The sequence below is a fragment of the Phalacrocorax carbo genome, chromosome 10 (assembly GCF_963921805.1).
Source record: "Phalacrocorax carbo chromosome 10, bPhaCar2.1, whole genome shotgun sequence".
NCBI lineage: Eukaryota > Metazoa > Chordata > Aves > Suliformes > Phalacrocoracidae > Phalacrocorax > Phalacrocorax carbo.
In genome coordinates, this window is record NC_087522.1 from 1,575,433 (window position 1) to 1,596,995 (window position 21,563).

At 66.9% G+C, this 21,563-nt stretch overlaps 1 protein-coding gene across 1 annotated transcript in view; it reads left to right on the forward strand.

The window, feature by feature from the left end:
* CASKIN1 (CASK interacting protein 1) overlaps positions 1-21,563 on the forward strand; it is a 34,261-nt gene that overhangs the window by 383 nt on the left and 12,315 nt on the right. Inside the window, exons 2-10 of the mRNA XM_064461359.1 lie at positions 15,386-15,437; positions 18,337-18,434; positions 18,552-18,697; positions 18,787-18,882; positions 19,162-19,292; positions 19,365-19,473; positions 19,720-19,828; positions 19,951-20,045; positions 20,120-20,237. Coding sequence (XP_064317429.1) covers positions 15,386-15,437; positions 18,337-18,434; positions 18,552-18,697; positions 18,787-18,882; positions 19,162-19,292; positions 19,365-19,473; positions 19,720-19,828; positions 19,951-20,045; positions 20,120-20,237 — 954 coding nt within the window. The remainder of the gene's footprint in view (positions 1-15,385; positions 15,438-18,336; positions 18,435-18,551; positions 18,698-18,786; positions 18,883-19,161; positions 19,293-19,364; positions 19,474-19,719; positions 19,829-19,950; positions 20,046-20,119; positions 20,238-21,563) is intronic.

Sequence of the window (21,563 nt, forward strand, 5' to 3'; positions counted from 1 at the left end):
GGGCCGGGCCGGGCCGGGGGGAACCGGCGTCGCAGCAGCGGGCGCGGCGGCTCGGGGCCCGCATCCCGCCCGCTGCTCCCGGGGCCCCGCCGGGATGCCGCCCCTCCCGGCCCCGGAGCATCCCCGGCCCTTCCCCGGTGCGGCGCGGTCGCGGGTGGGGGCCGGAGACGTCCCGGGGTGGGGGGGGGGGGGGGGGGGGGGGGGGGGGCAGCCCGGCGGGGGGTGGGGGCTGGCGCCGGCGGAGCATCCCCAGGCTCTGCGCGGGTGCTCGGCGCTGCACAGCATCGCCCCGCCGGTCCCGGTGCAAGCCCCGGCACGGCCGGGCACCGGGCGGGCTGCCCTTGCCCTGCGCCCGGGAGCAGCTCCCGACCCCCCCGGGAAGCCGGGCCGGTGCAACCGCGGGGGGCTTGGCCTGGGCATGGGCAGGGGGCTGCGGCCGGGCAGAGGTGGGGGCATCTGCCTGGGCGTGGAGCGCGTGTGCACGGACCTGCGTGTGTGCACCGGGGCTGCACACGTTTGCCCGTGTCTGTGTGCGTGTACGCGGGTGCCGCGTGTGCATGTGTGCCTGTGTTTGGGTGCGTGTCTATGTTTGTGTATCGGTGTGTACCCTGGCATATGTGTGTTTGGATGGGGCTGTGTTGGTGTTTCTCCGTGTGGGGGTGTTTGGATGTAGCTCCATGGGTATCTCCCTGCGTGCATCTCGGTGGCTGGGTTTGCACGTCCCCGTGTGTGCACCGGAGTGCGTGTGTCCAGGCGTGAGCCTGCGGGGGTGTACGTGTGTCTGTACGTGTGTGTTTGTGTGTGTAGCTCCAGGAGTAGCTGCTCTCTGTACGATATAACTGCTCTGTTGAGGCGTTCCACCCGGGACTGAATTATTCATGGTGCTGATGCAGCCGCAGGTTTCAGGCCTGGCGTGCGGGGCCGACCCGGGGGGGCTGGGGACCATCCCTGGGCATGGGCAGGGACCACGGGGAGCACTCGTGTGCCATCGGGTCACTGGGCACACAGCTCCTTCGCCACTGCACCCTGCATCCCTCTCTCCCCGGGCCCAGCGCTCCCCAAACATGGGCACCCCCGTGTCCCTGGAGCCGTGCAGGGCTGGTGTGGTGACCCCCATCCTTGGTCGTGCAGGGGGTGTCCCTGGCCGAGCAGGGCCAGTGTGGTGTTCCCCGTCTCCTTGTGCCAAGCAGGGCTGGCATGGCATCCCCTATGTCCCCACTGTAGTGCAGGGCTGGCATGGCATCCCCCATGTCCCCAGTGCCACGCAGGGCTGGCATGCGGTCCCTTGTGCCATGCAGGGCTGGTGTGGTGTCCCCCGTGTCCTGGTGCCATCATTGCCGTCACTGCTGAGGGCCTGCACAGGGAGAGAAGAGGCTGCAGCTCGGAGCCCCCTTCATCCCAACCTGCTCCAGGTGCTGCCGCTTCTGTGGCCTCGCGGAGCGGCGTGCACGGGGACGCGGGGACGACGCCTGGCCTGTGCCCAGCGCTATCCCTCGCACGCCCCTCTCCAATCCCTGCTGGCCCGGGCGCACAGCTGGGGTTGCTGTGGCAACGGCCAGCGGTGCTGGAGTGCCACCACTTCCTCCCGCATCCCTCTCCTTCCCAGCCCTGCTCTGATGCATCTCCCTCCCTGGCCGCTCTCCCGCCACAGAGCCCTCCAGCTGCCGGGCACTGGCGGGTGGGATGGCCGTGGGGTGCCAGCGGTGCTCCCTGTGCTGGCCTCGAGGGCAAGGGACAGCCAGTAAGGCCGAGCCTGGCGTTGGGGAGATTCCTGCTGTGGGCCTGGATGAGTGCCCTGTGCCCTGGGTGGGCTGCATGTCTCCAGCTCGGCTGGACCCCCCCGGTGCCAGTGCCGGGCTGCCTTTGTGCAGTTTCCCCATGGGACCCAACTCTCCTGCCCGGCAGCAGGGCCTTGCATGCGGCAGCGGGTGCCACATTCCCGGTCTGGGGTGCCGGAGCACCTCTGACAACAGCAGTGGGGCTGGAGGAGCAGTGCATGGCATGGGGTGGAAGAGCACTGAGCAGGGGCTGTCCCCATGCCGCGACATCCCCACGTCCCCCATCCCCTCCACGTGCCGGTCCCACGCGTGCCTCCGGTGCTCCCCGCACTGCGTGGCACCGGGAAGATTTGTAACTTAGCTCTGTTATCTGGATAATATCCTATTCATGTGGGGTTTAATAAATGAGATTTTAAAAATCCCTGCGTGAATTAACACGGGTTGCTATGGTGACGTGGGGCCCGATTTAGCGTGTGGAGTACGAGTTTGTGGGGCCCGGGCTGGCCGCAGCACGCACCTCGCTGGCTTCCCGGGCATCCATAATTGATGAGGTTGTCTGAAAGTTACGCAAATCAGATGCAGGGATTTGGCAGCAAACTGTTTCCCTCCCTGTCCCCTCCTCCCTGGTGCTACCTCGAAGAATTGTCGTGACTTGGCGTTTTCCCCTTGGCTCCCTGGCTCGGGCACCGTGGGACAGGATGGGGCCCCGGGGTGACCCCAGCAGTGTCTGCACCCACCGCACCATCCCCATCCCAGGCACCCGGAGCTTTGGGCAGCGTGAGACGGGGCTGCGCTGTGCCACGCAGGGGAACCGTGGTTCCTTGGCCGTGGTGTGTTGGAGCGAGCAGGCTCCTTCCCCTTGAGGCCAGTGCCACCGGTGGCTTGTCCACTTTGGAAACGGCTTCTGCATGGCACCCGCCGGTGCCGCGGGAGCCACCTCGAGCCGAGGGCCGGGCCCTTCTGCCCCGGCTTCTCCTCCCCGCAGGGCTGGGGGGCTTTTCAAAGGCCTTCTGCACACAGCGGCTTTGTGTGGCAAAGGAGGTGGTGTGGCACGTGGCCCCGCGGTGCTGGGTGAGCACCCGGTGTGACGGGCCGGCTGCAGCCTGGCTGCCCAAGCGGGAGCCGCGGCTGCGTCCCGTGGGGCTGCACTGCCCGCCCCGTGCCTGGCCCTCGGTGCCATCCTCATCCCCAGGCTGCAGTCGGGTCTCGCATCCTTGTGCGCCGCTGGAGCTCTGGGTACCTCGCTCCGGGACACCCGGGGCTGGGTGAGCCACGCTGCCTGGTGGGGCTCAGGACCTGGGCACCGGGCCCTGCACCCCACTGTGCTGGGGTACCCCAGCCCTGCCGGGCCCCACTGCCCAGGGGCGCGGGTACCAAGGCACAGGCAGCTCTTGGGGTGCCCCTGCCCTGGGTGGGAGGCCCCTGCCCCCATGTTGCTGCCTGCACAGGGATCTGCGTCCTGCCCTGCCTGTCGCTGGCAGCAGCCCCAGCATTTTGGGGGTTATCCCAGCCAGCCCTGGCTCCACTGGGTTGCCTGGGGAGCAGGTCCTGCCCTGCCTGGGGAGGGACCCCAGCCCCACTGGCAGCACTGGGGCTGTGCTGGCCCCACAGCTGCCTCCAGCCATGCTGCTCCCAGCTCCAGGCTGTGCAGGGCAGGCAGAGCCCGCTGTGGGTGCAGAGACCAGGGCAGGAGGCAGGCAGCTCCTCGCAGGGTGTGCATGGTGCAGGCAGCAGGGGAGGGACCCCAAAGCTCAGTGAGTACCCCCAGGCTTGTCACCCTCTGGGGTGTGGCCATTCCATGGGGACCCATCCCGGGACTCGAGGGGAGCTGCAGCAGCCGGGTGGGATCCCTCCTCACCTGTGTTCTGGGACGTGGAGGCAGTGGGAGGCAGAGGCCAGACCCCTTGGGGACATGGGCTTCCTGGGCAGGGCCTCGCCAGCTGCCTCCTGCCCCCCAGTGCGTCCTCCTGCACGGTGGCCAGTTAATTCTGGGCTTTTTTTTCTTGAATTTGATTGCATTAATAATCTCCTCTGATAACAGTATTTAATAAAACCAGGCTAATATGGCGCAGTTAGGAAATGTCTTTGACATTTTACAATTCAATTTCCATGCAGTAAAAGGCAGGGCAGCTGCAAATCCAATTGTGGTGCAGTGCCCAGGGCGCACGGGGCCAGCAGCCGTCGGAGCTGCCCGGTTCCCCCCAGCCCTCCGGTAACACAGGAAACTTCCCCAGGCAGCAGCTGCCCCTAATGGCTCCTGCTGCGGCTCCCTGGCCATGGATGCTGGGGTCTCCTCGCTGCAGGGGAAGCCTGGGCAGGGGGGAGCAGACGGTGCTCGCCGGGATGCCAGAGCCCCTGCGTGCTACCGGCCTCTGGAGCATCGGTGCCAGGCAGGACGTCTGGAGTGGGAGGAAGGGGCTATGTGGCTGGATCCTGTGGCAGCTCGGCCAAGCTGGGGGGGCTGCAAAGGGGTTCTGGGCCCCCGCACATTCCTCGGTCCCATAACCAGATGCTGCTCCCGTGGCCCCCCCCCCGGTCCCCTCGGCACGTATTAAGGCACAGGGTGGGGCGCGTGGGGTGATGCTGGCATGGGGCAATGTTGGTGCACCCCAGCCATGTCCTGTCCCTGAGGGCTGTCCGGGGTGGTGGTCTGGGCCAAGCAACTCCTGCCATTGCTGTGCTTAACAGTCTGTCAGCGGGTCCCTTAAACTTCTTGGGGTTTCTAGTCCGCGTGTGAAACCTCGCTCCAGCAGAACTTGGCAGGCGGGCGCAGGATGGTGTGTGCCAAGTTTCCTTCCAGAGGGGGATTATTACTCAGCCCAGGGTGACATCTAGTTATTTTACATTTTCTTGCCTCTCTCTCCAGCTGGGACGGAGTTGTGGGCGCAAATACCCCTCTGCCCCCCTGCCACCCCAGCCACGTGGGGGCTGGCTGTGGGGTCCCTGCCCACCGGGGGATGCTGCAGAGGATCCAGGGCTGTTGGCCCCCAACACCAAGTAGCAGCGTGGCCATGGGCTGGCAGCTCTGCTCCCCACTTGAGGCTCCCTCGCTGGCCTGGATTTTCTCGCAGCAGGCCCAAATTCACCTGGCTTGGCACCAGTTAGCCCTTTGCTGGTGGTGGGCGGCCCCTCGTGCCCGCGGCTCTCCCAGGGCTGCTGCCTCCGGCTCTTTCCTGCGCAAGGGCCTTGCTGCCGGGTGCCGTGGTGCTCCTCGCTGCCCACGCACTGCGGCGGGATGGTGCTCCCAGGGAGCGTCCAGAGGACATGGCAGGGCCAGGCTGCACCCAAAGGTGACGGTGCTGCAGATGCTTGGGGTGTTGGTGGTACAGCAGGGCTGGGTGCTGTGGGCACCCCAAGACCCCTTCCGAAGCCTGCCCCTTCCCACCAGCTCAGCTTGGTTTCTAGTTAGCCAGGCTGGCGTCTGGCTCCTCTCCCCTGCTCCCGCTTTAGCCCTTCCCTCCCCTTCACAGCAGCTGGGAAAGGCTGTGGTCGGTCCCCTCCCTGGCTCGGCGTGCCTGGCTACCCCCGGCCCCTTCCCGCCCCCCCTGTACCCGCGGGGCCCCTCTGGCAGCTGCGCAGGCAGCAGCGTGCTCAGCCCCACGGCGGCGATGCCCGTGGACAGTGGCTGCACGGCGCTGTGCCAGGGCTCCGGTGGGTGCCAAAGCGGCGGTGGGTCCTCGGTGAACGTCAGCCCCAGGCACGTGGTGGGTGGGAGCTGCGGTGTCAGTAGCGGGGTGAGCGGTGGAGGGACCGCCTGGCTCTGGGGCAATGCTCGGGGCTGTGCTTGCCGCAGCGCTCTTCCTCCTGGTACCGGTGCGGGAGCGGGGTGTGCCGGGAGCGGTGCGTGTTGCTGCACTGGGGCTGGGTATTGCTGGGGCTGGGCACCGCTGGCCGCCCTGCAGAGCCAGGGCCGGTGAGCCTCTGGCTGAACGCTGGCCATGAACCCGCTGCACGCTGACCTCGCCAGCCAGCGGCTAAAGGTGCCTTTTGCAAGTGTCAGACACCGTCAGGAAAGCGTTGGAGAACTAATTTGCTGGTATTTAATGGCGATGCTGTTACTGCTGGGCCAGGCTCCCGCAGGTGAGGGAAAGGTGTTGGGAAGCAAAGCCCGCTCGGGAGCACCGGGACTCGTGGATGCTGCTACCCTGTCACCGCTTTGTCCCCCAGCTGCAGCTGAGCATGCCCTGAGGATGGGCCATGCCAGGCTTGTCCCCAAGCGAGTGTGCAGTGCCAATGTCCACCCCCGTCCCGGGTTTCTGTCCCGTTCTGCAGGTGGGGCATGTGGGACCCCCCTTCCTGGTCCCCGCTCCCCAGAGAGACAGGGGCCAGCGCAGCCTGCCTGGTGCAGGAGCGATCCTGCTGTCGGGCTGGCTCTTCGTGCCGGGCTGAGAGGGATCTTTAAGCTGTAATGAAATGTTAATAGTATTTTCCAACTCAATACGGAGTAGAAAATGAGGTGTTTAACACTGGGCTCCGCAGCGACAGGAGCAATCAGCCTGAGAAATGGGAAGCTGGGGACACAGCACCAGCCTCGGCATGGCCTGACAGCCCCGGTGCTGCTGGGCCTGCTCCGGTGATGGATGGGTGCCAGTGCCCGGCACACGCCCTCCAGCCAGGGAAGCACAGTGCTGGGATGGTGTGGGAGAGTGGCTGGCGGGGTGATGCTGAATCTGCCTGGGTCTCCTTGGGTCTCACCGGCAAGGTCACTGCCAGCTACCTGGTGAGAGCCGAGCAGTCCGAGGTGGTTGTGGGGCTGGGGTGCCCCAGGGCGCAGCAGGCTGACGGGATCCCAGCTCTGTGCCCCGCCATGACCCATATCAGCTGGAGACAGAGTAGGTTGGAGCTGGTGCCCAAGCAACTGCCATGGGCACAGCCCGCTCACTGCTTCTCCAAGCACTATGTGCACCAGCGGCTGGCTGCCCTGCACCAGTGCTGCTCTGCCCCTGTGCATCCGTGTGCATCTGTGTGCACCCACGTGCCTGTGTGCATCTGCCCCGTGCATCCGCGTGCGTTGGGTGCCCCTGTGCACCCATGTGCCTGTGTGCATCTGCCCCATGCATCCGCGTGCGTTGGGTGCATCTGTGCACCCATGTGCCTGTGTGCATCTGCCCCATGCATCCGCGTGCGTTGGGTGCCCCTGTGCACCCATGTGCCTGTGTGCATCTGCCCCATGCATCCATGTGCATTGGGTGCCCCTGTGCATCTGCCCCGTGCATCCGTGTGCGTTGGGTGCCCCTGTGCACCCACGTGCATGCATGTGCCCATGTGCATCTGCCCCGTGCATCCGTGTACCCAGGGCCATCTCCGCTGGCCGCTTCGGCAGTGCTGCCTCCTCCCTGGCCTGGCGTGGGGCTCGGTGCTGGGGATGGCTCTCAGCAGCGGTGGTGGCAGCCGCTGGCTGATCCCTTCCAGATGCAGCTGCTGAGAGCCCAGCTCTGCGCCGCCTCCTCGCCGAGGCCCCCGTAGGTTTTTGGTCCGTGGCTGCCGGAGCCGTTGGAGCAGACAAAGCAGCCGCCTGCCCGGCTCCTGCATTGCAGCTGGGCTGTTTACGGCGCGCTCCTCGCGGCCGTGCAGCTCCGCAGCAGCTATTCTCCCGGCTGTCTCTGCTCTGGCGTGCGCAGATCCTGGGGCTGTCTCTGAGTAAGCCCCAGCTCCCGGCAGGGATGGGGCAGGGTGGTCCTGCACTGCCCCTACCAGCCCCACCACCCAGTGCCCGCTGTGCTGGGGACACTGGGATGGGTCCTGCAAGCCCTGCCCTTCCCCTGCAGAACTGCCGGGCCCTCGGGAGCAGCGTGACACCTCCGGCCAGGCTCCCGGTGCTCAGGGCACTTGCATGGCATCGCCTGGCTGCGAATCCACGTGTTGCCCGTCTGCCCTGGCAGTGACCGCGGCAGCACCGGGCTGCCAGCCCGTGCACCCACAGAGCTGCCCATCGCCATGCCCACCCTGCCCGCAGGCACCGCCGGGGGAGCCACCGTGGTGAGGAGGGTGCAGGGGTGGGCACGGTGCGTGGGCACGTGTGGAAGCCAGGCTGTTACGTGGACAAGGACAAATGATGGCACTAAAGGCACCGTGTTTAAAATAGGCCCCAGGGCCTGTTTTACCCATGTGCAGTGCGGAAGCTCAGAGCCCAGCGCTGCAGCGTTGCTTTTTGCCCTCTGACTTATCTGGGCTGCCTGCAAGCATGCGTGTGCACATGGGCACACGCTCCATGTACGTCGGGGAGCTCCCCACCACTTCCCAGCGACGTCTGGGCTGTGGCTGGGTTCGTGGGAGGCCAGGTGACAGTGACCATTTGTTAGTTAACCGTACTTTAAGGTGCATAAAACTACTGGTCCCTCCCTGCAGGGTAGCGTGGCTGGGGTTGGTCCTCTCAGGGCTCCCTGGCCCCATGGAGGAGATGGGGAGGATGGAGACAGGGCTGGGCAGGATCGTCTCTGCCCCAGGGTGCAGGTGAGTGGTGCTGGCACCTGCCCCTCTCTGCTCCCTTGTCCTGGGCAGCCTCTGCTCAGGCACTGAGGATGCCCAGTGCCGGCCGTGCCGGGGTGCGGACGCAGGGATGGACAGGCAGACGCAGGCTAGCGGGGGCCCCGAGCAGCCCCGTGCTGTCCCCCGCCACGGCAGCCTCGCTGTGCTGGCGGTGACTCTTTCCACCTCGGGTGATTACTGAAAATTACCTGTTTGCCGCCGCCCCGGTGCGGGGAGCGCAAGCTGTCAATTTAGGCTCTGTGGAAGCGGCACCGACACGCATTTCCGCAGAGACGAGGGTGGGCGTACGGCTGGCACCGGGCCGGCGGCGACGGGCGCAGCGGAGCTCGGGTGATGCCTGGTGGCGGTCCCGCGGGGCCGAGCGTGGCACCCCGTGTCCCACCTGTGGGGCCAGAGCCAATGCATCACCGCGCTGCCTGCACCCCTGCCCGTCCCTGCTGCCGGCTCTCCTGCAGCCTCGCTTGCACGGGGCCGAGTCACCGGCAGCCTTTGCATGGCAGAGTGGTGCAGATCTGTGTGTTATTCAGGGGTCAGTGGGTTTGCAGGCAGCCCGGAGCGGGCAGGAGGCTGCCGGGACTTCACAGGCAGCAACCCTGCCCTGGGAGGGAGTGTCTGCAGAGCCGGGGTGCTGCATGGCTCAGCCCCAAACTGGTGCTGGGGGAGACCCTATGGTGCTGGGAGAGACCCTATGGTGCTGGGGGAGACCCTATGGTGCTGGGGACTGGCACTGCCCCGGGGGAACCCGGCTGACGCAGCAGCAGTGGGGAACAGCTCGGCCAGGCTCCATGGCACCACGCAGCAAAGGTCGGGTGAGGATACAGCTGGGCGATGGCAGGGAGAGCGGGGATGCTCACGGTAGCTGCTGGTGAGCACCGCTGCCCTGGCACGGCGCTGGCGGGCACCGTGGGGTGCTGGGTCCCCTGGCTGGCTCCAGCCCCAGATTTTTGGCGGGTTGGCTCTACCTTGGGTACACCCCTGTTCCCACCTGCCCTGGCAGCCCGCAGGGTCAGCCCCTTGTCCTCTCTTGGGACCGAAAAGTTTCCTTTTTTTAAAAAAATAAATAAATCGGGAGTCTCCGCTGCCTCTTGAAAGCTGCATTTAAGTTGCTTCATCCTGGCCCCAGGGGACAGCCCTGCGCTGCTGCAGCACCGTGACTCAGGCTGCCACGGCCTATTGATTTTGAAGTGCAGATTTCTCTGCTCCTTGTGGAAGGCTCCTGCGTGAGGGCTGGGCGTCCGGAGCACCAGCAGGTGCGCTGGGCACAGGGCCAGCATCCTCCAAAAGTGCCCTGGGATTTGGGGAATGGGTTGTGATGGGCACTGGGGCACGCAGCTGTGGGTGTTCAGCTGTGATAGGCACTGGAGCCTATACAGCCTATAGCTGCGGTGGGCAGTGGGTGTCCAGCTCTGACGGGAATGGCTGGCTAGCTCTGAGGGGCACTGGGGTGTCCAGCTGTGACGGACACTGGGCTGCAATGGGTCCATCCCACCCCTGCCACCTCTTTACCCCAGGCAATCACTTCCCATGTAGCCAGCAGCCCGCCGGCTTCCCGGTGCATTATTTATACAGTCAAAATCGATCCGAAGATGATAACGGCTTCATTAGCATCTGAACATCGCGCCGGCCTTGGTGCTTGACACGACCTTGGCTGCAGGAGTACAAGCCTTCTGCTGTCTGACAGCGGTGAGGACTGGCTCCCCGGTGTCCCCATCATCACCAGACCCAGCTGGGGCTGCTCCGGCCACTTCCATGGGGTCCCCACGGGGGCACATGCGTGGGCAGAGCGTGTGCCCCCGTGGGGACCCCACAGCGTGGACCCCATCCCCACTGTGAGGAATAAGACCACTCATGCCAGGGCTCCTCGTGCAGCGAGTGCTTGCAGCGCCTGTTGTTTGCGTGGCGCTCGTCAGCAAGGGTATAATTAAGAGCAGCTATTTTGGATGCTTCCTTTATCCGGCAGCTCACGGCGATGCTGCTGCAGGGTCCTCCCCTCCTCCTCCGAAATAGGTGCTTGGCTTTGCCGTGAATGTTTTCCCTGTGGGTACTTGGTGTCATCCTGCTTGTGGGGCCCCGGGGGTCCCTGTTGGGCAGGATGGGGGGGGGGGGGACACGTAGGGGTCATGCTGCAGGGGAGGAAGCGGCAAGGATGGTGGGACTGAAGGGGAGGGCGACCACTGCAGTGTGGTGATTGAAGAGATGGGGAGGAGGATTTGGGGGGCTTGCTCAGGCTCATTCACCACTGCTGCCAAGCTGGGGAGGGGAGAGCAGCGACGGCTTTCCCCTCATTAAGTAGATGTTGATTTAGCAGAGGCTGGAGCCATCTGCTCAGAGCAGCCGCCCGCTCCCTGCGAGCTGGTGCGGCGCTGCCGGGGGGAGCGGGGCGAGGATGTGCTTCGTCAGCGGGGGCTTGGCCGGGAGCCCCCGCGCCCCGGCTGGGCATTGATCGCTGCTGGCACCGCGCTGGCTGCCGATGCAGGGGGCTGGCGCGTGAGCACGCTAATGGGTGCTGCACGGCCCCGCTGCTGGGAAGGGAGAGGAGCCCCCAGCCAGGGGCCATGGAGGCACTGAGGTGTCCCACCACGTGGGGCTGTAGCCTTGGACGGGGTGCAGGGGCAGGTCTGGAGCAGCCAGGCATGGGGGTCTCTCCATGGTATGCACTGGGATGCTCGGAGCAGTGGTTGGACGTGGGGGGTCTCCCCACAGCATGCACTGGGGTGCCTGGAGCAGTGGCTGGGCACGGGGGTCTCACCATGGCTCACACCAGCATGCCCAGAGCCGTGGTTGGGCACAGGGGGCTCTCCAGGGCATGCACCGGGATGCCCGGAGCAGCGCCCAGGCACAGTAGAGGGGTGCAGGGGGTCAGGGTGACACACGGCTGCACCCTGGGGTCAGGCAGGGCGGTTCCCCGGTACGTGCCCAGCCCTGCACATGCAGCCGGCTCGTGCGTCGCCTGCCGTCGTGGTGCCCGCCTGGGGCTGGCTGCATGCAGAGAGCCGGGCTGAATTCAAGCGTGCGTTTAGCTACTGTGATCCTTGTGTTTAAGTAAAGGCATTTCTGGGAGTAGTGGCTGGGCTGAGCTCCCCACGGCGGTGTTTACTAGCAGCAGAAGCTGTTTATAGTCGGTGTCTATGGCAGACGGCTGCGGCTCCCGGTGCGCGCAGGAATCGTGGGCTGGAGCTGGACCCAGTGGTGCCAGGGCTCGCTGGATCGGGCATTGCAGCACGTCCCCCGTTCCCGTGGCTGGCAATGTGGTCCTGCCCAACCCTGCTCAGCACCGTCAGGCCCCTCAGGATGCTCACGGTGTGCAAGCTGCTCCGAGAGGTGTGGGGAGGCTGTGCCGTGGGCCTGGGGTGCAAGGGGAGCCCTGTGCTCCCGCATGGCACAACCATCACCTGAGCAAAGAAGGGACATTGGGGTGTCCCAAGGACACCCCGCCTGGTGGGGCTCAGGTGGGTGTGAGCAAGAGCCTCAGCGTGGGGGTGCCACCGTCCCTCTGTGCTGCAATGTCTGCCCGACGGTCCCGCCTCTGCGCAGGCAGGGCAGGACGGTGCTTGTGGGTGCTCGGTGCTGTCTGTCACCCCTCCGGCGATCCTGGTGGGGCGGACAGCCAGGGATGCATTCGGTGCCCGCTGGCAGCACGGCCATGCAGGAGCCCTGCTCCTCTCCCCGCTGTGCCTGCCTCCTTTTGTGGCTGGTATTTTTAATCGGCAGCACTTTCAGCTCCCTTCCCTCTGCCTTGTTGGTGGATGAGTTTTCCTTGTGCTTCCCAGCCATTAATGAACTCTCCCATGTCTCGCTGCCCCCAGTCAGGCTGCAAATCCTGCGCGGCAGCAGTGGGGCTGAGACAGCCCGGGGCTGCGGAGCTGGCAGCGTGTCAGGGCGCCCGTCCCGCTGCCCCTGCCCCGGCAACCACAAGCACCCAGCAGCGTGGGGCTGTGCCGAGGGCCCGGTTGGGTTCCAGGCTCTGACTGCGGTGCAGCACCCTTGGCACGGCTCCTCGCACCCCATGCCAGCCTGCCACTGCCGCGCCAGGCATGCGTGCCCCTTCATTACGGGGCGGGGGCTTAATTGCTGGGCTGTGGGACCATGGCGTGAGGATTTTGCTCGCAGCCCATCGGGAGCATTGGTGGCACCAGCTGGCATGGCAGCCGCTGCCTTCCCTGCCCTGCCTGCTGCCAGTGCAAAGCTGCTGTCCCTCAAGGGCCCCGGTGCTGGTGCAGACGGCGTTGATTCTTTGCCGGTGCCACGCCGGCTCCCACGATCTGGGGCCTTGGCGTGGCCCCACAGGGGTGCCAGCCACCGCGCCACCATCCATGCCACCATCGCCATGCCACCTCACCACGCTGCTGGGCAGCCAGCGGCACCCCAGGGTGCTGCACCCCAGGAGGATGTGGGACCACCCGGCTGCTCCCCAGGGGACCGCATCAGACCGATGCCGCACCTAAGGACCTTTTCCTGGCAGCGCTTGAAGCCATGCCGGAGCCTGAGCTCGCCGCAGCCCGGCACGGGCACCGGCAGGCTTGTGGCCGCTGCCAGAGCTTTAACGAAAGTCAAACCGCTGCACGGCTGGAAGTCACTGACTAAGCACTTGGCACGGACATTGATGGAAGTGCTAAACAGATTTTGGCAGCCGCAGCCTCTCCTGCAGGTGCAGGGAGGAAAGATTCGCCGCTACGGTGTGTTCGGCTGATGCTGGTTTGGCCACTGCTGGGGGCTGCCAGCGCGTACCCGGGGGTCGGCGTCGTGGGGTGCAACGGTGACACCATTGGTGACACCAATCCCCGGGCATCGCCCCATCCCAGCCCCTCACTGGGAGCAACCCGTGGGAAAGGCCAGGCACCGCAGACCTGCTGACATCCGTCCATCTGTCTGCGAGGACCGGTTAGCCGGAGCGGGGCCCGTCTCGGGGCCGGAGATTGGAGCCAGTGCCGGGCACGATGCCGCTCCTGCGCCCGCCAGCTCCTTTTGTCCGTGGGCCATGTGCATCCCCAGGGGGCGGCTCAGCCCCCTTCTCCTGGGAGCTGCTTCTTGGCGCCGGGCGGCAGCGGAAGCGACCCTGGGCTCCTCTCCACCGGCGCTGAATGGCACCTTTGTTGGGGAGCCTGGCGGCAGCTCGGGGCTGGTGGGGACCCACTCGGCCCCGTCCGCTTCGGTCAGTCCCAGTGCAACATCCAGTCCTTCTGCGGGAGCACGGGGATGCCGCAGTGGGGATAGGACGTGGGGGGGCTGTTCCCTGGGTCTGGCCACCCCAATGGGTGTTTGTTGCTGGGGTTGGTTTGTTAATGTTAAACGAACATCACGGGCTGCCAGGGCAAGGGAGCTCAGGCCGGTGGTATTTTAGTTGCTGGAAGGCAGGCGAGTAGGGCTGGCTGTGGGGGCCCTGCGGTGCCCCGTCCCTCTCTGCGCCCTGGGGACCCTGCGGTGCCCCATCACTCTCTGCACCCTGGGGACCCTGCGGTGCCCCCATCCCTCTCTGCACCCTGGGGACCCTGCGGTGCCCCTGTCCCTCTCTGCGCCCTGGGGACCCTGCGGTGCCCCATCCCTCTCTGCACCCTGGGGACCCTGCGGTGCCCCCATCCCTCTCTGCACCCTGGGGACCCTGCGGTGCCCCCGTCCCTCTCTGCGCCCTGGGGACCCTGCAGTGCCCCGTCCCTCTCTGCACCCTGGGGACCCTGCGGTGCCCCCGTCCCTCTCTGCACCCTGGGGACCCTGCGGTGCCCCGTCCCTCTCTGCACCCTGGGGACCCTGCGGTGCCCCCGTCCCTCTCTGCACCCAGGGGACCCTGCGGTGCCCTGTCCCTCTCTGCACCCAGGGGACCCTGCGGTGCCCCGTCCCTCTCTGCACCCTGGGGACCCTGCGGTGCCCTGTCCCTCTCTGCGCCCTGGGGACCCTGCGGTACCCCGTCCCTCTCTGCACCCTGGGGACCCTGCGGTGCCCTGTCCCTCTCTGCGCCCTGGGGACCCTGCGGTACCCCGTCCCTCTCTGCACCCTGGGGACCCTGCGGTACCCCGTCCCTCTCTGCACCCTGGGGACCCTGCGGTGCCCTGTCCCTCTCTGCGCCCTGGGGACCCTGCAGTGCCCCTTCTCATCCCAGCTGCTCCTGGGCCCATCGGCCATGTGTGTCCCAGGGAGGGGTGGCTCAGCCCGACACCACTCCCCAGGCTTGTGGGTCAGGGCTGGGCAGAGCCGCCCTTCCCGCTGCCGGTGTCCCCTGCGCCCCGTTTGCTGACACAGCCCTTTGTGCCGAATAGTTGAATATCACACTGGGACGCTGATGAGGAGACACAGTACAGGGAGAGCGAGCCAGGCCATGGCCGTAGCGCGCAGAGAGTGTCCCTCTGGCTCCGTGTCTCCCTTCCCTGCCTGAATTTGCCCCTTCCAGCCAGCTTCTCCCAGCAAGTGCTTGTCCCCAGCGTGCTTGTCCCTGGCACGCTTCCTGCCGAGCTGCCGGGGCGAGGATGGCCACCCCTTCTCCTGGCCAGGCCGTGCAGCCTTTGAGTTATTTCCCATAGTCTCAGGGCCGTGCCGGTGCTGGCTCGCTGCTGGGGTTGTTGCATGGATCCCCAGCCTGGGGTTCTGCCATGCTGCAGCCACCCTCCTCTTCCTCCTGCTCCAGCTCCTTGCTGGGAGCTGCAAAGAAGAGCAGGCTCACCGGAAAGCCTGAGTGGCATTTTTCTGTTAAATCTTACATAAATCTGGCTCCATCCTTCCTTGCGGTGCTAATTGGATTGCCCCGAGGTGGTTTATTTTCCCACACTGGTAGGTGTGGGGTGGGAGTGGGGCAGTGCTGGGCGGGGACTGCATGGGCCATGCTGGGGCACAGGGGAGCCCCAGCGAGGCGAAGGAGCCGGGGAGGGGACCCCAGGCAAACCCACAGCAGCCCAGGTGGATGAAGACCCTGGTTCCAGGAGAGGCCCTTGGGCTCTGCTGTCATCAGTGGGGACTCCTCCACCCCACACCCTCCTGCCCGGCACGGCACCATGCTGCAGGGTGCCAAAACCTTGGTGGGGAGGGAAACCCGGAGCTGCAGCCGCGTCACCTCCCCGTTGTGCCCCGGGTCCCTGCCCCAGCCGCCTCCCGCGCCGCTCTAACGTGCTGTCCCCTTCCCTCCCTCCCAGAGCTCCTCGGATCGGCAAAGAAAGTCAACGTCAACTTCCAAGACACCGACGGGTGAGTGGGAGCCCCGTGCCTGGGCACGCACTGGGGTGCGCGGGCAAGGGTGCGCGTGCCGCTGGGTTTGCAAAAAAGGGTGCGTGTGCTGTGGGGTGCACAAAAACCAAGGGTGGGTGTGCCGTGGGGTGCGGTGAGCAGGGGTGCGTGTGGCCGGTGATGGGTGCAGCGAGCAGGAGTCTCGTGTGTCTGTGGGGGTGCACCGGACTGCCTGGAGTGATGCATTTGAGCTGCCAGGGTCTGGACAGGCAGGGGCTCTTGCCCCCGTAGCCAGCGTGGCTGAGCCCTGCCTGCACCCTTGAGCTGGTGGGCTTGCACGTAGCAGCCACGGGCATCACGGGAGGCAGGCGGCGAGGGCTAAAAGGCAGAAGAAGAGCTTTGCCCTGTGTCTTGCCGGCTTTTTCCAGCTCTCGCTGCAGGTTCAGGGCTCTGCGGGTGCTGTGCAGGGAGCAGTCCCGCAGGGTGCTGGGTGGGCGAGCTGTGACCCTGCCGGGCTGTGCAGCCGCTGCGCTGCTTCACAGCCGCCATCCCACAGGCAGGGAGGAGCAGGGAAAGGGGCTGCAGGCTCACCCCCTGCTAATCACAGTAGCAAGGCTGCAGGGAGGCAGCTGGAGCCCCACGGGGGAGGAGGGGCTGCAGTGGGAGCAGGGAGTGATGCTTGAAGGGCTGGGCAGCAGCCTCCCACTGTACCCTGTGGCTGCCCCTGCCCTGTCCTCTCCCCATAGAGCAGGTGGGCAGGACACGGGGCTGAGCGATGCTGCTTGGTCCCTGGGGATGGCTCTGCTGTGGCCGTGGAAATGGCACCAGTGGAGGGGCTGGATGGGGTCAGGAACAGGAGGGTGTACCCTGGGGATGCACGGCACAGCAGACACAGTCCCTCCTCATCCTCACCTTGAGCAGGGCCCCGGCACCGGGGCGGTAGCAGCAGTCATCCCCTGGTACCCGCCGGCGCATCGGCTCTGCCAGCTCGCACGTGTGCACGCGTGTGCGTGCGAGCCTGCAGATGTGCAGCTGAGCGAGTGTGTGCACGCAAGTGTGTCTGCGAGCACGAGCGCGTGTGCATGGCAGCGGGAGCACGTGGGCACACCGGCCAGCGGTGGGGCAGTGCATAGTGCTGCCTGTGTCGGGCAGGGGCTGGAGGGCGTGATGTGGGCAGGGTGAGGGGATGCATCACCCCACGGACCACCTTGAGCAGTGGCTGCTGGAGCCGGCAGGTTGCCGGAGGGCTGTGCATCGCAGCAGGGCTGTGCATCGCAGCAGGGCTGGGACAGCAGTTGAAAGCTTCTCGTGCCCTGCCTGCAACTGCCTGTAGCTACAGGCAGGCTTGGCCGAGTGCAGGAGGAGCCCTGCAGCAGGGGAGCAACCTCCAGCCCTGCTCTGGGAAGGATTATCGCCCGGGAGTGCGCAGGGCAGACGCAGGCTGCAGCCCACGTGTGCTCTGCTCTGCCACCGGCGTGCTGTGCCAGCTCAGCCAGCCACGGTGCTGCGCCTCAGTTTCCCCACCTCTGCTGTGCTTGCGGATTCCCGGGCTGGTGGGTGCCGTGGGCGAGCACCGTGCTGGTGTCCCCATGCTTGCCCCGGGGGCCGGTGTCCTGCACGGCGCGTGGCCTTTGTGGCCGGCTGGGACATGCTGGGGGAAGCCCCCGAGGCAGCCTGGGAGAGGGCTGTGATTTGCACCATCTTGAGCGGATTTGAGCAGGGCGCTGGAGCGGAAAATGTTGACATTTCCCAGGCAGACGTTGGGGATCGACCTCCTGCGCGAGCTGTCTGCTTGCATCGCTGCTCCCTGCCGGGGGATCGCAGGCAGCAGCTCCGTGGGGAACGCGGTGGCCAAAGCATGCTCCCCAGTGGGGACGTGTCCCCCCTCAGCTGGGAGTCCCGGTGATGGGGCGCAGACGGGATCGCCGTCCCACGGCCGCCTCTCATACACCAGGCACCCACAGGGGCCGGCAGGTTCTGCCGGGGTCCGCAGTCTGTTCCCATGCTCCGGTGACACCGGGTTGGCTCCGGGGATGGGACGGGGACATCACGCATGACCGGGACCCGGAGCGGCGGCGTAGTGGGCGCAAGCGCAGCTGCGCGGAGGATGCCGCTCCCGGGAGCAGCAAGTAGGTCAGCTCCTGGCCTGTTTCCCAGCAATGAACCTCCTGGTTTGGCCAGTCCTGGGGAAAGCAGAGCTGGGCATGGCACGGTGGGACCGGGGGCTTTCCCCACCCCATGCCAAGGCCCGGCACCAGGCAGGGGCACCGCTGCCATCTGGCAGCCTGGGCGCACCCCGCTCCGGTGCCTGCAGTTGTGCTGCTGGAGCTGGGCTGGGGGAAGTGGGTCAGTGAGGAGGGTGCCTCCCTGGCACCCCCCACTCTCAGTGGGACCCCGCTGTGCCTGCCCTGCCCATTGCCTCCAGCCCCACGGGGTCTCAGCATCCTCAGGGAGTGTTTTATCTGCATGTATCTTGCTGCAGCATCCCCAGATCAGTCCCACCAGCCCCCGCTCCCGGCTCAGCAGCATCCCCAGCCCTGCATCCCACTGTGCCGGTTGTGGAGGGGTCTGTCCTGTGGCTGCAGTGATGGGCTGGAGAGGAAACCCACATCTGCCCTGGCATGTCCATCCGTCTGGCCCTTGTTGCGTGCTGGGGCATGGCTGGCTCCTGGCTTGACTCGTGGCTCGGCCATGGCTGGCCCCTGCAGCAGCTCTTTCTCCGGGTGCCCACAGAGGGGTGTAGAGGTGGGGGTGCCCAGGGTGCTCGGGGACACCCGCACATGGCGGGCTGCGGGAGGCAGAGTGGGTGCCCTTGGGTGTGCGGTGGGTGCAGGCTTGAGGCCATGCTGCTGGGCAGGGGCTGGAGGGGCTGCAGAGGGGACAGGGATGTGGGACCCCTGACACCATGGCCGGTCCCCAGGTTCTCGGCTCTGCACCATGCGGCGCTTAACGGCAACACGGAGCTCATCTCGCTGCTGCTGGAGGCGCAGGCTGCGGTGGACATCAAGGACAACAAAGGCAAGTCCGTGGGTCCTGGCCGTGGCCCCCCCCCACTGCCTGCCCCCCTGCAGGCTCTGGCCGGGCGCGTTGGCATGCCCGAGGGGCTCACGGTGTGCCTGTCCTGCCCGCCCGCAGGCATGCGGCCCCTGCACTACGCAGCTTGGCAAGGCAAGAAGGAGCCCATGAAAATGGTGTTGAAAGCAGGTTCCTCCGTTAACATCCCATCGGACGAGGGCCAGATCCCCCTGCACCTGGCGGCACAGCACGGCCACTACGACGTGGTATGGTGGGGTGCGGCGGTGGTGGTGGGGGGGCTGTGCCGCCCTCCCTGCCCTCGCTGAGCTGGTGGGGGGGTCTCGCTCGTCCGCAGTCGGAGATGCTCCTGCAGCACCAGTCCAACCCCTGCATCATGGACAATTCGGGGAAGACGCCCCTGGACCTGGCGTGCGAGTTTGGCCGGGTCGGGGTAAGTCCTCGCAGGGCTGGGACCCCTGAGAGGAAGATGGGGAGGGGATGGGGGCACAGCCAGGTCCCTGGGGGTGCTGGAGCAGCTGGGAGGTGGGCACGGGGCAGCGCCCGGGAGGGATGTCAGTGGGTGGCTCGTGGTGCCACCCCTGTGGGGGATCTCTGGCTGCCGGAGGAGGGGCAGGACAGGGAGGGGAGGCGGGAGCCGGGGGGTCCGCAGCCCCCGGCAGGCGGCTGAGCCGCCCTTGCAGCCCTGCTCCGTCTGTGTTTGCTGAGCCAGGTGGTCCAACTGCTCCTGAACAGCAACATGTGCGCGGCGCTGCTGGAGCCCAAGCCGGGGGACGCCACCGACCCCAACGGCACCAGCCCCCTGCACCTCGCCGCCAAGAACGGCCACATCGACATCATCCGGTGGGTGCCGTGGGCAGGGAGGTCAGCGCCGGTCCCCCCGCCCGTCCTCGCTGACCCCGACTCTGCCCGCAGGCTCCTGCTGCAGGCTGGCATTGACATCAACCGGCAAACCAAGGCAGGCACGGCGCTCCACGAGGCGGCCCTGTGCGGCAAGACGGACGTGGTGCGGCTGCTGCTGGATGTAAGGGCACCCCCCCGACACCCCCAGATGCCCCCAGCCCAGGGAGGGGCTGCAGGAAGGGAGAGACCCCGCGGCCAGGGGCTGCAGAGCAGCATGTGCACCTCTCCCAGGGGATGCGGTGAAGGTCTCTGGGGGACACACACCAAGGCAGTGTGAGCTGTGCCTGCCGGCTGCTAGTCTTGGGGTGGTCTAGGGGGGTCCTGGAGGGGCGCAGCCTCCTCCCAAGCCCTCTCCGTGCTGTTGCAGAGCGGAATCAACGCCCACGTCAGGAACACCTACAACCAGACAGCTCTGGACATCGTCAACCAGTTCACCACCAGCCAGGCCAGCAAGGAGATCAAGCAGATGCTGCGGGGTAGGGGGGCTGGGGGGCGCCGGGACGGCTGCACTAGCGCTGGGGGGATGCCGGGCTGGGGGTGACAGCCCCCCCCGCAGCGGGGCTGGGCGGCCAGCGACGCTCCCGCTCTGTCCCCGCAGACGCCTCCGCCGCTCTGCAGGTCCGGGCCGTCAAGGACTATTGCAACAACTACGACCTGACCAGCCTCAATGTGAAAGCCGGGGATGTCATCACCGTGAGTGCGGCCAGGGGGTGGCCGGGGGGACCCCGGCTGTTGGCGCCGGCCCCTGACCCGGCCCCTGCCCGCAGGTGCTGGAGCAGCATGCGGACGGGCGCTGGAAAGGCTGCATTCATGACAACCGGACCGGCAACGACCGCGTGGGCTACTTCCCCTCCAGCCTCGTCGAGGCCATAAGCAAACGAACAGGCAAATAATCCCCCCCTCCCTTGCCTCCCCCCACAGGGCTGCTCCCAAACCCGCAGCCCCAGGGAGCCCCGTTATGGTCAGGCGGAGCCTGGGGGTGTGTTGGGGGGTGCAGCCGGCGAAGCCAAGCTGGGGCAATGCCCCCACCATGCATGTGGGGGTCGGTATCCCCGCTGTGTGCCCAGGGACGGTGCCTTTGAGTGTGTGGGGTTGGTGTCCCCCGTCGTGCTTGTGGGGTTGGTGTCCCCCTTCGTGCATGTAGGATCGGTGTCCTCGCCATGCACGCGGGGCCGGTGCGGGCAGCCCCGGGGCCAGGCTGGCGTTGGGCTGGGGGAGGCGTCTGTGGGGCCAGGGGGTCGGGGCATGGGGAGAGCTGGGGGCGTCACTGCAGTTTTGGGGGGGATGTTGCAGCTGGGAGACCGGGTGACCCGGTGCTGGGGGTCTGAGCTGGGATGGCTGCAGCAGCCTCACATAGAGCCGGGCACTGGTGCCAGGGACCCAGCGCTGCCCCATGGGGACCCTCTCCCTGGCCAGGGGCTGTCTCGGGGTTCGGACCCCTGGCCTGTGGCTGCCCGTCCCTGTCCCTGTTCCCTCAGGTTCCCGAGGGGGTGCGTGGTGCCCTGTAACCATGCTTGCTGCCAGGAGCGGTGTGTTGGGGCCGGTGCCTCTGCGGGCAGCGTTGAAATGTCACCAGGCTCGCTCCCCGCCGGCCGCCGTGTGCTGCCCAGCTCTGCGCGACCTCGGGGGCGGCCGCATCTCTGGGGCGCGGGCAGGGGATGGCAGCGCTTGAGCAAGATCCCAAGGGAGTGGTGGCATGGGTGCCTGCCGGCTGCCGGGCACTGCCGCACCGGCCGTGGAGGCTGCGGAGGTGCCGCATGCCGGACAGGCAGGGGCAGAGCTGCCCTCCGGGTGTGGGTTGTGTGCCGATACCACGGGGATGAGCTCCGTGGGATGTGGTCAGCTCCGTGGTGGTGTTTGCCAACGCGTGGGGTTTTGTAGCCATCCCATCGGCTGCAGCCCTGGGCCCCGTGCAGCGGGGTGGCAGCACAGGGCGCAGGCGGCGGCTGCACCGGGGCTTGGCCGGCCAGGCATGGGGGTGCTGGCCCTGCAGCCCCCAGCCCAGCCGTGCCTGCAGCCCGCCTCCTCCCGGGATGCCTTCGCAGGGAGCAGGACCCCCGGCAGCCGGGCTGTGGGAGCCCCGTGGCACTGGGACCCTTGTGGCGACGGTGCTGCCTCGAGCGCGGGCATGCCCTGGTGTCCGTGCCCCGCTGGGGCGCCGTGCCCGGTCCGCGGGATGTGCCTGTGGGCTGCACCCTGCCGCCGGGCCGG